This window comes from Dermochelys coriacea, chromosome 2, assembly GCF_009764565.3.
Source record: "Dermochelys coriacea isolate rDerCor1 chromosome 2, rDerCor1.pri.v4, whole genome shotgun sequence".
NCBI lineage: Eukaryota > Metazoa > Chordata > Testudines > Dermochelyidae > Dermochelys > Dermochelys coriacea.
This window is the reverse complement of record NC_050069.1, coordinates 250,232,226-250,248,352: the sequence shown is the minus strand read 5'-3', so window position 1 is coordinate 250,248,352 and position 16,127 is coordinate 250,232,226. Positions and strand designations below refer to the sequence as shown.

Genomic DNA, 16,127 nt, shown 5'->3' with positions numbered 1-16,127 from the left:
CAGATGTGGACTGGCGTCTCCAAGTTCATTGTTGGCTTAAGGGCTTCTTGTTTGGGCACTTACTGAGAATAGTCTTTTCTCAGGAAGCTGCTTCACTAAAACCTACTCAGAATCAAACAAGTATGCAGCCAATATTCATAACTTTGAATACAAAAATGATACATGCATACAAATAGGATTAATAGATTCAGTAGATCATAATCTTTACAGAGATATGTTACATGGCATATGTAGCATAAAACACATTCTAGTTATGTCATATATACATTCATAAGTATATTTCCATAAAGCCTTATGGGGGGCACCGTCACAGATGTTTTGGGACAAATTGATAAATCAAACAGCAATAAGTCACTAGGACCAGATGGTATTCACCCAAGAATTCTGAAGAAACTCAAAAATGAAATTGCAAAACTACTAACTGTAGTTAAAGTCAGCCCCGAATGTTAACAGATTTGGAACCACAAGTTTACTCAATTTAAGGAAACATACCTGCTTTTGCAAATATAGACTCTTGCTAGATGTACATCTTTTTGATGCGTGAATACACAATATGAATTGGTTTTGGCTCAATAAAATCAAAAGAAGTGTCTATTTTCATTGTTGTTTGTATGGTACAGAGACATCTTGAATAGACAAGTGCCTGGAGAAAGGGTAGACTTCTAAAATGTCATTGCACCAACAGTCTGATTTCGAATACAGAAATCAGATTTAAAAATATGTCAAAAAAAATCTAACAGGAAAGGTGTTATGAAAATGTTATTGTTCTAAGATCTGTGAATCTAATTTCACTATGAATATAATTCCAAGGTTTAAAAAAAAAAGTCTCGCCATTAAAGGCATTGCAACTTTTACTAGGTTAATAGTCAAACCTTCTAGATAATGTCCTGTGACAAGGTAAGTCCAGGGAATTCTTGTGATGCATAGAAAGTCCTCACGCTTCAGTCTCTTTCCATCATAAAATCAGAAGACCTCATTTATTCTTACTATTCTTATTAATACACTAGGCAAAGAGCAGAGCAATGATTCATAGCTAGATTTTTTTACTTACGGGTTTCCTAAGGAAAAAAATAGATAGAGCTCCAATTAAGGGCATGTCTCCAATCAGTGGTTCCAGGATAACCCTCATAGTACCATGAATCTGAAAAAAGAGGAAAAAAAATAAAAGGATAATGTAATTCACTCCGACCAATCTAGGTACTTTATGTAGATTAAGTGCACCCAGTAGAAAATACACACATAACTATGTTTTTGAAAGTCTTTCATTACAGGTGAGTTTATGCAAGTGCAGATGGCCCTATATGACACTTAAGTCTAACTAAAGCCCTTAACAATGGGGAGTTAAGTGGTACATAGATCTTTGTGCAAGTCCTCTGTAAATGGACACATTCACACTAAATTGTGTTAAGTCACACTAGCATACTTTTGATTTATATACAATTGATGCTAAACATTCATGGATGCTACTTTACTACAAATAAATAATAAATGTGGAAATATGTATTTACTCATATGCCACAAAGTGCTGCAACAAACATACATGTATAGTTGTGTAGCGGGGTGACTACCCCGCTCCTGTCCTGAAGGGATTAAAGCAGCCCAGGAGAGGACAGTGAATGGGAAAAGCAGGCTGATTGGGAAAGCAGCCACAGCTGTGGCCAGCTTAATCAGAGTCCCCCTGGCCCTTATAAGAAGGATCAGGCTGCCTGGGAAGCTAAAAAGGGAACCTAGGCTGGGGAAGGGCAGAGGGAGCTGGGGAGCTCCAGCCTAGCAAAGCCCCAGGCTGCAGACCTAATGAAAGGCCTATGAAAGGGTACTAGGGCTGCAGAGGGGCAGCCCAGAGAAAGGCAGAGGCAGCTGGTTCAAACCCCCTTGCTGATGAGTGGTTCATAGACTGCAGTCTGCCCCAGGGAGCGGGGGCTAGATGGTGACTGGCAGTGGCCACTAAGGCAAGGTGGGGGAAGAAGGTTGGGGGATCCCCCTGGGTGGGAGACTTGGATTGTGGGTTACTGCTGGGGAGGAACCCTAATGAGGAGGGCACCAGAGTCCGGGAGGGACACCAGGGCCAGCGGCAGGCGAGACACCGGCCTGCAGAGGGCGCTCCTGGCTGGAAGAGCTAATTTTCAGGATGACTGACAGGAGGCGCCGCACCGGTGAGTCGTCGCCCCACAACAAGCAGACACACGTAAATGTGAATTCTTATAAATATACCTTATGAACTAATTCATCTTAAAAACTTTTATTTCTGCTCCATGCTGTTCTCAGCAGAACATACCATATGTTTAACATTTATTTCCATATTTAAGAGAATAAATTAACTAGTATGTCAAGAGTATACTAATGCAATTTAAATTATTTTGTAACAAAGACCAATGCTATGTAATTCAGAGGTAATAACAAAAACAACAGAATTAGTAAATTATATTTTGTGTCAACTGGTAAATTGTGTCATGACAAATGTGAGATAATTTTGTAAAACTGTGGTTATGGTGAAACAAGAGAAACTCAACTTCACCTGTATACTTTTTACACCAGCTCTGCAGAAGTATCTCTTGATCTCCAAATCAATTTCACAATTGCCAACAAAACTGAGGAAAAACAGAAAAACTACAGTACTGTATAAATGTTTTACATTTCTAGACTCTAAAATTGTGACATTTATTTGGTAACCCCAACCTTCTTTTCCCAATCACACTAAACATTTCATATGAAACAGTTCTGCTTTTCAGAAACAATTATATTCTATATAAAAATAACTATAATTTTAAAGCACTAACAATTCTATTCTGAAGATAGACTGTAAAATCAGATGGAAAAGGTGTACTCATCTTTAAAACTGTATATAAAAGAGAAAAAAAGCAGAAAGTTATAGTTCTGGGAAATAATGGAAGTATTTATTATGAACACACATTTCCTTTTAGGGGCACGTTATATGATTTTCTCATTCGTTGTATGGAGCCATGAGAAAACACTCAGACCTTGAGAAATACCCTTGATTATTATATGCAGAGCTAGTTGGGCCATCTCTTATTATAGTTGTCTGACACTTACAATTATAGGACCCTGTTTTCAGTTGCTTATAACTTTGCCAAATGAACTATTTTGGCTGAAGTTTTCCATGCTGTCTGAATTGTTTTGGAAAATTGTTCAGCGATTTTCATGAACAAGGCGGGAGGGGGGCACAGAAATCTTATTTTGCACATGTTAAATTTTTGGTGACCTTTAATTTAAAAAGCTCTAGCTCAAGAAGGATGCTGATAAATTAGAGAGGGTTCAGAGAAGAGCCACAGGAATACTTAATGGATTAAAAAACATGCTTTTCATAGTGATAGACTCAAGGAGCTCAATCTATGTAGCTTAACAAAGAGAAGATTAATAATGGGCTCTTCAATCTAGAGGAGAAGTGTGTAAAATGGTTCAATGGCTGGAAGCTGAAGCTACACAAATTCAGACTGGGAATAAGGTTAAAATTTTTAATGGCGAGAGTAATTTACCAAGGATCTCCATCACAGACAATTTTTAAATCCAGCTTGCATGTTTTTCTAAAAGATATGCTCTATGAATTATTTTTGGGAAGTTCTAAAGCTTGTGCTATACAGGAGGTCAGATTAGATGATCACAGTGATCTCTGTGGGCTTAACATTTATGACTCCCTCATAATGTGCAGCAAGGTCTTGCATGTTGGGAGGAGGTATCTTTACATTCCCCCACCCACATGAAAATCCACCATGTATGCTTTTGATTTAAAAAAAAAAAACCCAAAAAACCATTCCATACGTGCGCGGTAGAGACTTCAGGGATTTTAGCTGCTAAAATTGGTGACGATTTTATCTCCACTGACAGGTTTCAGAGTAGCAGCCATGTTAGTCTGTATTCGCAAAAAGAAAAGGAGTATTTGTGGCACCTTGGAGACTAACAAATTTATTAGAGCATAAGCTTTCGTGAGCTACAGCTCACTTCATCGGATGCATTTGGTGGAAAATACAGTGGGGAGATTTATATATACACACACAGAGAACATGAAACAATGGGTTTTATCATACACACTGTAAGGAGAGTGATCACTTAAGATGAGCCATCACCAGCGGGGGGGGGGGGGGGGGGAGGAGGAAAACCTTTCATGGTGACAAGCAAGGTGGGCCATTTCCAGCAGTTAACAAGAATGTCTGAGGAACAGGGTGGGGTGCGGTGGGGGGGGAGAATAACATGGGGAAATAGTTGTACTTTGTGTAATGACCCATCCACTCCCAGTCTCTATTCAAGCCTAAGTTAATTGTATCCAGTTTGCAAATTAATTCCAATTCAGCAGTCTCTCGCTAGAGTCTGTTTTTGAAGTTTTTTTTGTTGGATAGCCACTCTCAGGTCTGTAATCGAGTGACCGGAGAGACTGAAGTGTTCTCCGACTGGTTTTTGAATGTTATAATTCTTGACGTCTGATTTGTGCCCATTTATTCTTTTACGTAGAGACTGTCCAGTTTGACCAATGTACATGGCAGAGGGGCATTGCTGGCACATGATGGCATATATCACATTGGTAGATGCGCAGGTGAATGAGCCTCTGATAGTTTGGCTGATGTGATTAGGCCCTATGATGGTGTCCCCTGAATAGATATGTGGACAGAGTTGGCAATGAGCTTTGTTGCAAGGGTAGGTTCCTAGGTTAGTGGTTCTGTTGTGTGGTTGCTGGTGAGGATTTGCTTCAGGTTGGGGGGCTGTCTATAAGCAAGGACTGGCCTCTCTCTCCCAAGATCTGTGAGAGTGATGGGTCGTCCTTCAGGATAGGTTGTAGATCCTTGATGATGCCTTGGAGAGGTTTTAGTTGGGTGCTGAAGGTGATGGCTAGTGGCGTTCTGTTATTTTCTTTGTTGGGCCTGTCCTGTAGTCACCCAGGTGACTTCTGGGTACTCTTCTGGCTCTGTCAATCTGTTTCTTCACTTCAGCAGGTGGATACTGTAGTTGTAAGAATGCATGATAGAGATCTTGTAGGTGTTTGTCTCTGTCTGAGGGGTTGGAGCAAATGCAGTTATATCGTAGAGCTTGGCTGTAGACAATGGATCGTGTGGTGTGCTCTGGATGAAAGCTAGAGGCATGTAGGTAGGAATAGCGGTCAGTAGGTTTCCGATATAGGGTGGTGTTTATGTGACCATCGCTTATTAGCACCGTAGTGTCCAGGAAGTGGATCTCTTGTGTGGACTGATCAGGCTGAGGTTGATGGTGGGATGGAAATTGTTGAAATCATAGTGGAATTCCTCAAGGGCTTCTTTTCCATGGGTCAAGATGATGATGATGTCATCAATGTAGCACAAGTAGAGTAGGGGCATTAGGGGACGAGAACTGAGGAAGCATTGTTCTAAATCAGCCATAAAAATGTTGGCATACTGTGGGGCCATGCAGGTACCCATCGCAGTGCCACTGATTTGAAGGTACACATTGTCCCCAAATGTCACGGCTAACCTGGTGGCTGAACTTTGTAACTTTGTCCTCACTCATAACTATTTCACACACACCCACACCCACACACACACCCCACGGTAAAAGAATGTTAAGCTTGAAAGTCAAGCAATCGGAAGTTAGGAAATGCCAGAATTAAGGTTGTATGTGAAATCTGAATTTGGCCACCTCATGCATATGCATTATAATACATTCTTTAATTACATGATCACTTATTATTTTTCCATAGAATCACTGCCTCATTCAGTGCAAAGAATGGATAGTGCTCATTTAGCTAGCTGTTCAATATATTCTCTTTGTTCAATGAAGGCCTTATTTATACTACACACTATTAAAACCTTGTTCTGAATACAGAATTATTCATTTCCTCATGGGCTTTTTGGTGGCGCTCCTCACTATAGTACTGGAATGCTTCACATATTAATTAATTAATTTTCACTACACCCCTTTGAATATTACTATCCTCATTATGCAGATCAGAAGCTGAGAGACAGTAAGGTCAAAAATATCCACTAATTTTGGGTGCTCAATTTGACACACCTAGGACCTGATTTTTCAGAGTACTTAGAATTATACAGCAATTTATAGGTTCAAAGCAGAGCTCCCATTGACTTCAGTTTTAGTTGTGTGTTCTCAGCACTCTGAAATTAGACCCCAGAATCTAAAATCGTGCATCAAGAAATGACATAACAACTAGTGATCACCTGTGAAATATTCGGTTTAAGTGACTTGTCTAGCATCACATAGGAACTCTGTGGCACATCCAGGGATACCATTCCCCAGGGCTGCATTCAACTGTCTTAGCCATCTCTTCCAGCAATCCCCTGGCTCATTCACGAAACACATCTCAGCTAAAGCAACAGATGAAGCAGGGGTCCTACAGATTACAGCTTCCTTTACTACCCAACCCGGATTTATCCCTAGAGCAGGTCCAGCTTGTGCACTGAGTGAAACAAGGGTCCTGTGGGAAAAAATAGTACTGAATCACATAATTAAACATTGTATCATAATGCATACGCTAAAAAGAGACCAAATTAAGGTTGTATGGGCAACTTTAATTCAGCATTTCCTAATTTTTCAGTGCATGACTTTGCCTTCTTAAATATGTTTTTAAATTTTGTGTGTGTAATATATTAGTTTTTGTCTGTGTGTGTGTTAAGAGTTTATCAGAACAAACTGGCCACTAGAAGTAAATAGCACCAAACTGGAAAAAATCAGTTATAAACTATAATCTTAGAATATACTAGAGAAAACTTTGCCCTTTAACACGTTTTGCTGGGCCCATGTATATGCGACACAGTTAGGCTGTACCATCACCTACTATTTGCAGTCTCATTTAACAAGCACAGTTTATCTAATTGAGATCAAAATGGTCCTGAAATATTTAAGACTACTTTAACTTGCAGATCACTAAAGTGACAGAGACATATCATAGTCTAGTGGGGAACACTTTAATCCACAGCTTTTTGATTTCTTAGATATTCATCCTCTCTGTGTGTTCTATAAAAGTGCCTTGAGGGTTACTCAAAGTCTGAAAGAGGAGAATTAATAGACCATAAAGCGTGCAGATTCTTTAACTGGCAAGCCATAACAGTCATTAATGAGTCAGTGGGATTACTGACCTAATAGATTAACATCTCATTTAGCTTTTTTTTTTTTTTTTTTGGTACCTTTTTCGGTACTTAAATGGCTCTCAAAGTTTGTGAGCCTTCCAAATAAATTTAAAAAAAACAACAATGTTCTCTCTTCCGCTTTTTTCTTTGCCACCAAGAAGCAGATTAAGAAAATTTATCTATGCCTACCTGAATTTCCCTTTTTCAAATAAGGGCTTGTCTACTTAGGGAAGTTAGCATGCAGCAAGAGTGTGAATTTACAGCACACTAGCTACTCTGCACTACCTTTTCATATAAGAACATATGAACTGTCAGACCAAAGGTCCATCTAGCTCAGTATCCTGTCTTCTGACAGTGGCCAATGCCAGGTGTCCCAGAGGGAATGAACAGAACAGGTAATCATCAAGTGATCCATCCCGTTCCAAGATTCTGGCAAACAAAGGCTAGGAACATCATCCGTGCCCATCCTGGCTAAAAGCCATTGATGGGCCTATCCTCCATGAATGTTTCTAGTTCTTTTTTGAACCCTGTTATAGTCTTGGCCTTCACAACATCCTCTTGCAAAATTTTCCACAGGTTGACTGTGTTATGTGAAGAAATACTTACTTTTGTTTGTTTTAAACCTGCTCCCTATTAATTTCATTTGGTGACTGCTAGTTCTTGTGTTATGAGAAGGTGTAAATAACATTTCCTTATTTACTTTCTTCACACCCATCATGATTTTATAGACCTCTATCATATTCCCCCTTATTCGGCTCTTTTCCAAGCTGAAAAGTACCAACCTTATTAATCTCTCCTCATGCAGAAGCTGTTCCATATCCCCAATCCTTTTTGTTGCCCTTTCTGAACCTTTTCCAATTCTAATATATATTTTTTGAGATGGGGTTACCACCTCTGCACTAAGTATTCAAGATGTGGGGATACCAGGGATTTACATAGAGGCAATATGATATTTTGTGTCTTATTATGGCACTAAAGTGCCATTGGCCAATTTAGCTTAGTACATTTTTAGGGCTTGTCTCAAGAGCAAGTTACTGCACAGCAAGCAGGGTAGATAAAAATCAATTTTTTTTTTTAAATCAAAAACATTGAATTTTTTAAATTTAAATTGCTTTTTTCCCTCAAAGCATTTTATCAAAAAAATCTGATCTAAGAGTTTTAATTAAGATACATTATAGCTCAAAGATATCTCATCATGGAATAGGGATTATAAATTCTAATTCTATAGTATGAGACAATATATTCATATAATGTTTAAGAGAAGTTTTGTAAATGAATTCCAATAGTTCATGGATTAGGGACCCAATTTTATGGGGGTTCAAGGGCTTCTGTATAGATTATTTAGGTTAACCTTTCTATCTGCCCAATGGGACTCAGTGCTCAGTCTAGAAGATACCATCAGAGATGCTTAGTTTTCCAGTTCTCAAACTGTGGATTTGTGTCTCCAGAGATAACATGCTTGTTAAGAGTAAAAATGGTTTTATATAAATAATATATAGAAGTGAGAAATAACAGACTTCAACCCTATTATTCCTCTGCAAATTTGTGTACACAGAGTCAATCCCTTACTTCTCTAAAAGTGCAAAGTTTCAAGAAGTTCTATGAATAGAAGACGGTTGGGGGGTGGAATAGATCTGGACAAGGAGAAGTCTGGAGATAAATGTGAGAAGGGAGGGACAGGGAGTAGAAACAAAAGTGAAATTGTTTGAGCAGCATATTCCAGAAGTCTTGAGGCCTTCCTGCGTTTAGCCTCCATTGATTTGAGATTTACCATATAGGTTTTCCCTTCTAGTGAGCGAATGGTAACAGCAGCAGGCTATAAAAGAGACCCAGTTGGGAATAAGAACCATTCAAGAAATATGTTTGCTGATGATATTTTAAAGAAAGTCACACCAGTGAACTGGTGGAAGTGACTTAAGCACTTGGATTCAGAGACTGTTGAAGTGATAATCGTACTTTTAACAGCAATAGCTTCTTCTGCCAGTGTAGAAAGAATATTTTCTTCCTTTGGACTAATTCATTCCAAATTGAGAAATTGTTTGGGACCTGGAAAAGCAGGAAAGCTTGTTTTTTCTTTTCCAGATTATGAACAAACAGGAAAATGAAGGTGAAGACAGCTGAGTTAGTTGCAGAAGCCAATATTTTTTAAGTTTCTCATATTGACCTGGCTGACTTGTCGATTTTTGATTTTTTTTTTAATATTTCATTTAACTATTTTAGTTAAACAATTTTAACAAAAACAAACCTGATTTTAAAAAACTTGAATGTTTAACTAAATTCAAAAAATCACATGCTTGTTTTGTTAAACTACTATATGTTTGCTGTTAAAGAAATAAATCCAGAATACAGAATGTTGTTTTAGTTAAATAAAACAATTTAAATGTCTGTCAGTCTGACGTTCTCCTAATATAGTATGGCAAGAATATCCTCCAAATGTTAATGATTAACCTGTTGAATTGGAGATAGTTCACCTCCCAGTGACTTCATAAATATCTGCTTCAGTTACCTTTGGTAAATAAAATAACCAAACAATCATTCATCTTCTGATATAGCTGTAAAACTAATCTGAAAAGTTTTCAAAATAAATCATTTAAAGAGGGCTGGCTCCAGGCACCAGCGTTCCAAGCAGGTGCTTGGGGCGACAGTTAGAAAGGGGTGGTAGTGTTTCCGTGGCGGCAGCAATTCGGCGGCAGCCCCTCTGTCCCACCGGCCGCGACAGCAATTCGGCGGCAGCTTCTCTGTCTTGCGTCCGTGGCGGCAGTTTTTTTTCCCACTGCTTGGGGCGGCAAAAATTGTAGAGCTGGCCCAGACTTTAAAAATGGACAGTGTGTACCTTCTAAAATATGTACCTATGCTTCTATAATGTGTACCTACACCTATCTCTGAGTTGTGAAGAATATGTATTAAGGTTATAACAACAAGAATGTACTTTTATGTAGAAATCCAAGATTAAATAGAGTCTTCCTGACTAGTGATTTAAATCGATTTGATTTAAATCAAATCCACCCTGACAGCAAGCCAAGGTGCGACTCAACAGTCCCATGCAGACACTACTACAGGACAGTAAAATCTGCAGAGCAGGGTTTAGCATGCTGTTACTTCAAAATGTAATGCTGCACTCCAGGACTTTTATTGCATTGTACCACTGTTAATATGGAACCTTACTATGCAGCAAGCTAGTGTGCAAAGATTTACTTCCTGGCTTACAATACAGTAGTTTGCTGCACAGATAAACCCTAGAGTGAATTAAGGTAAAGGTCACAAAGGCACTTTTGGTGTACAATAAGAATGTCTACACAGGGAGATAGTGGAGAGTAGCCAGCGTACTGTAAATATACCCTCGCTGGTTGAGCTCTAACTTTCCAGGTAGACAAGCCCCAAAGTCCACAGATCCATTACACTGGGTACTTCAGCCTGCTTGCACCTTGGGCAGAACCAGATTTGTCCATCACTGGCAACAGAAGTGCCACGTCTCCTGATGCACCCTCCAGCTGAGGAAACTTCCATAGCCAGGATAATGCAAATCTACTTTCCTAAATTCTACTCCGTTAAATACATCTTATGGAAAAGATTTCTCCTATTCCAGAGCACGGTGAATTCTACATAACAACAAACTCAAATCCTTGTATGTTAATTTTCATCTTTATACGGGATCATTTGTTTGTCCTAAGGTAACCCAGATCCTACACAAAAAAAGAAAAATTTCACATAAGCACAGATAAATTTTCCTGTTCTTCTTCATGCTAAGGTATACAGATATGTTTCCAGAATGGGAAACAGGATTATTCTTTAAATTTGGACAAACAAAATGAGGCCGATTACATATAACTCACTGCCCTCTTTGCCTGGGCACAAAGGCCTTAAGAAGACTTCTGCCAAAACAAAGGAAATTACATTGGCTAAGATTGGATGAGCAATATGCAGTATGTGTTTAACTAAAGGCCATCTAGCAAATCTCAGTACAGGACACATGAATATCCTGCTCTGAGATTATCAGTGCTTGTAAAACCTGGAGTCTGATGCTACACTAAAGGAGGAATATTTCTTTAAATGAATGAATATAATAACAGTTCTGAGGACAATCAGACAGAATTAAATGTGTAATACTAGATCTCATTAGAGAAAGCTTCCAACTTCACATAAAACTCATCTGATTGGAGATACAGTAGACTTCCTGATGGCTGCTAATGGATAGATGTATGACACCTTCAACATGGCTAAAACACTGCATATGACATTTTCTGTCAAGACTGGATGTTTTCTAGGAATTATATTGGGGAAGTTCTACGGCCTGTGTTACACAGATGATCACAATGGTCCCTTCTGACCTTGTAATCTATGGAAGGGTTCAATCTGTGCTGTAAAGAGAAGAATGAGGTTCCAACTTGGGGGGTTGGAATAAAGTTGCTCCCCTGAAGTTTTTAAAGTTGGAATTCATACAAAACTTCCTTTCCTGAACATGCTGAGAACATCAGACTACAGAGACCTGAACTTTTTGTCTGGACACTCTTACACTGCCATAATAAGGCCCTCCTGGAGGAAATGAAGGCTATGTTCACTGATTAAATGTGGTAGTTAAACTATGCACTTTGCAACATCCACTAGAATAAATTCTACTTGTTTTCTCTTTTGGGGTCCATGAGAGTAATAAACCCACTACATCTAAGTATTCATCTTAAGCCTGTTTGTTCCTGCATGGAGGAATAGTCTTGCAATAGCAGACATCTTCCGTGAGATGCAGACATCTGAAAATTCATTGCTAGGTTAATCAAGATTGAAAGCCAGAAAGACAAATAGTATCACTATGGCTCTCTCACTTCTATAAAAACACAAGAATGGCCATAATGGGTCAGACTAACGGTCCACCTAGCCCAGTATCCTCTTTTCGGAATTGGCCAATGCCAGTTGCTTCAGAGGGAATTAACAGAAAAGGCTATCACCTAGTGATCCATCCCCTATCATCCACTCCCAACTTCTAGCAATCAGAGACTAGGGCAGTGGTCCCCAAACTTTTTACCTCTCATCTACCCTTATCTCGTCTGTGCCACCAGGACCAGGAGTGGGGCTGCGTCTCCAGGAGTGGGGGATGCGGACAGGGGTAAGAGGGTTAAGGCTGGGGGCAGGGCTGGGAGTGGAGCCCCAGGCATGGCACAGGCAGCCAGGGAATTGGGATGACTTGTCATTTTAGAAAAATTCAAGTTATTTTTGAATTGTGTATTCATAAAGCAAACTTACAGACTGCTTTAGGTAATGACTATATGCACAATTATATTAAGATATTACATTTGCTTAAAGAACTGAGAATGACCTCCTAACAAATTCAGTTCTAAAAACCCCAATAACATGAATGCAGAACCAAATAATCATAAATTCTGAAATATTTTTGTAATGGATGTGCATGCTCTTATATGATAATAAATAAATAGGATTACCTGATCTGAAGATCCAAAATGATCTGCCTTTTATCTACATTTTCAGTGTACACTTTTACACCATTGATCCGAAGTGGCTGAAACAATAATAATAGGGGGTCCATTTAAAGACGTTAAACTTTCTTCAAAATGTGTCATGTTTTGAACCTTATCTTTAACAGAAGGATTAATATTGATTAACAAACAAAGTTGCAGCAGGAATTGCTTACATATTTATTATCTACATTATTTCACCAAAGCATCACTAAAAAAATGCAATTTAAAACATATTTGTCAATTTAACACAGTGAACTAGGAGTGGAAATTTACTGGCCACGTACCCAGCTTAATCAAAGTGCTGCCATGCTGTAGCTCGACAAACCTTGCCAGACCATTCCTGGAAACAGCATCCAGGGCTTAGGTTTCAGGCTTTACCCACATATTTTATGTTAAGCCTTTGTTCCACTTAAAAGTCTCTTTCCTGCTTGACAGGGGACATCACTAATCTCTCCCCACGCCCCCAAAAAAGAAACATCCCATCACTTCTTTATCAGGCTTGTTAAAACAGCAGCATTGAATGGAAGCTGACAGGAATCGTATGCAATTTAGAACACTACAACTCATTCATATCAACCAGTGTGGAGAAACTGTGACATAGAAGCCTCCAGAATATATATTTTTTTTTTTTGCCCACAGAGTCTGCAAAATTTTCAGCTCTTGCTGACCTCAGAAGTGAAAGACAAAGATTTAAACTTTAATACCCTTGTATAGCAGAGTAGTGCAATTGGGCCGGTCTACACCAGATCTGAGAACAATTAAGAAATTAGACACACACTATGATGAGGCTAAGCATATAGTTCTGTTTAATGTTCTTTAATGACTATTTTTATAGATTTTTATCTTGGCTGTTTGTAAACGAGGAAGAATCCTTCCTTACAACTCACAGCAAACTGTACCGTTAGAACTAGTTCACTAACCAATGTTTCCATTTTAGATTTTTCTAAAATAACTAAAGTACATCATGAAAAGACTCATTTATGGTAGTTTAAATTTCAACTTTTTTAGTGGAAAGGTAGGATTCCAAGACATTGAAGCTTGGGCTAATTTTGAATTAATTTTATAGTTCTATATTGTATTAAAAGGATTTGCTGGAATTAATTATGCAAAAATACATGTTCTGTATCTTTCATTCTGAAGGTCTCTTACAATTCTTGAATGATACGAGTTCTAATCAGAGAAGACGACAAAGAGCTACCTTGCTATAGCCTCTCTCGGTACAAGTAAGAATGTCAATTTTGCCCATGTGCACCTCCTGTGAGTGTGCACACTGAGGGTATGTCTACACTACGAAATTAGGTCTAATTTATAGAAGTTGGTTTTGTAGAAAGCGTTTTTATACAGTCGATTGTGTGTGTCCCCACACAAATGCTCTAAGTGCATGTAGTCAGCGGAGTGTGTCCACAGTACCGAGGCAACCGTCGACTTCCGGAGCGTTGCACTGTGGGTAGCTATCAGACAGTCCCGCAATCTCTGCCGCCCATTTGAATTCTGGGTAGAAATCCCAGTGCCTGATGGGGCTAAAACATTGTCACGGGTGGTTCTGGGTACATATCATCAGACCCCCCTTCCCTCCCTCCTTCCGTGAAAACAAGGGCAGACAATCGTTTTGCACCTTTTTTTCTTGAGTTACCTGTGCAGATGCCATATCGCGGCGAGCATGGAGCCCGCTCAGCTAACCGTCACCGTATGTCTCCTGGGTGCTGGCAGACGTGGTACTGCATTGCTACACAGCAGCAGTTTATTGCCTTTTGGCAGCAGACAGTGCAGTATGACTGGAAGCCGTCATCAACGTAGTCCTAGGTGCTCTTTTAACCGACCTCAATGAGTTCAGGGGCACATGGGCAAACGTGGGAGTGACTCAGCCAGGTCATTTCCCTTTTAAGTTTTGTCTCATGGCGATTGAGTCCTACCAGCAGTCTTTTAATCAGCAGCCAGCAGAAGATGATGGCCAGCAGTCATACTGCACCGCCTTCTGCCGAGCACCCAGGAGATGACGATGGCTAGCAGTCGTACTGCACGGTCTGCTGCCAGCAACATGTATAAAGATAAATGAAGTGGCTCAAAACAAGAAATAGACCAGATTTGTTTTGTATTCTTTTTCTCCTCCCTCCCTCCGTGAAATCAACAGCCTGCTAAACCCAGTTTTGAGTTCTATCCTTGAGTGGGCCATTCAGTTTCTCAAAAACCCACCCCCTTTGTTGATTTTAATTCCCTGTAAGCCAACCCTGTAAACCATGCTGTCAGTTGCCCCTCGCTCCGTCGGGGCAACGGCAGACAATCGTGTCGCGCCTTTTTTTCTGTGCAGATGCCATACCACAGCAAGCATGGAGCCCGCTCAGATCACTTTGGCAACTAGAAGTACATTAAACACCACACACATTATCCAGCAGTATATGCAGCACCAGAACCTGCCAAAGTGAAACCAGGCAAGTAGGCGATGTCAGCACGGTGACGAGAGTGATGAGGACATGGACACAGACTTCTCTCAAAGCACGGGCCCTGCCAATGTGGGCATCATGGTGCTAATGGGCAGGTTCATGCGGTGGAACGCCGATTCTGGTCTCGGAAAACAAGCACAGCCTGGTGGGACCGCATAGTGTTGCAGGTCTGGGACAATTCCCAGTAGCTGCGAAACTTTCGCATGCATAAGGGCACTTTCATGGAACTTTGACTTGCTTTCCCCTGCCCTGAGGCACAATAATACCAAGATGAGAGTAGCCCCACAGTTGAAAAGGAAGTGGCAATAGCTCTGTGGAAGCTTGCAACACCAGACAGCTACCGGTCAGTAGGGAATCAATTTGGAGTGGGCAAATCTACTGTGGGGGCTGCTGCGATGGAAGTAGCCAATGCAATCAAAGGTCTGCCGATATCAAGAATAGTGACCCTGGGAAATGTGCAGGTCATAGTGGATGGCTTTGCTGCAATGGGATTCCCTAACTGTAGTGGGGCCATAGACGGAACCCATATCCCTATCTTGGCACCGGAGCACCAAGCCGGAGAGTACATAAACTGCAAGGGGTACTTTTCAATAGTGCTGCAAGCACTGGTGGATCACAAGGGACGTTTCATCAACACCAACATGGGATGGCTGGGAAAGGTACATGACCTCGCATCTTGAGGAACTCTGGTCTGTTTCAAAAGCTGAAGGAAGGGACTTTCTTCCCTGACCAGAAAATAACCACTGGGGATGTTGAAATGCCTACAGTTATCCTTGGGGACCCAACCTACCCCTTAATGCCATGGCTCATGAAGCCATATACAGGTAGCCTGGACAGTAGTCAGGAGCTGTTCAACTACAGGCTGAGCAAGTGCAGAATGGTGGTAGAATGTGCATTTGGACGTTTAAAAGTGCGCTGGTGCAGTATATTGACTCGCTTAGACCTAGGCGAAACCAATATTCCCATTGTTATTACTGCTTGCTGTGCACTCCACAATATCTGTGAGAGTAAGGGGGAGACATTTATGGCGGGTGGGAGGTTGAGGCAAATCGCCTGGCTGCTGGTTACGCGCAGCCAGACACCAGGGTGGTTAGAAGAGCACAGGAGGGCGCGGTGCGCATCAGAGAAGTTTTGAAAACCAGTTTCATGACTGG

At 40.4% G+C, this 16,127-nt stretch overlaps 1 protein-coding gene across 7 annotated transcripts in view; it reads right to left on the bottom strand.

Moving 5' to 3' along the window:
- ESYT2 (extended synaptotagmin 2) overlaps positions 1-16,127 on the bottom strand; it is a 151,545-nt gene that overhangs the window by 84,363 nt on the left and 51,055 nt on the right. For all 7 annotated transcript variants that reach the window (XM_038388302.2, XM_038388305.2, XM_038388303.2 and 4 more), the window contains 3 exons: positions 12,497-12,573; positions 2,516-2,588; positions 1,052-1,141 (listed from right to left, as the gene is read on the bottom strand). In XM_038388302.2, the coding sequence (XP_038244230.1) occupies positions 1,052-1,141; positions 2,516-2,588; positions 12,497-12,573 (240 nt within the window). The remainder of the gene's footprint in view (positions 1-1,051; positions 1,142-2,515; positions 2,589-12,496; positions 12,574-16,127) is intronic.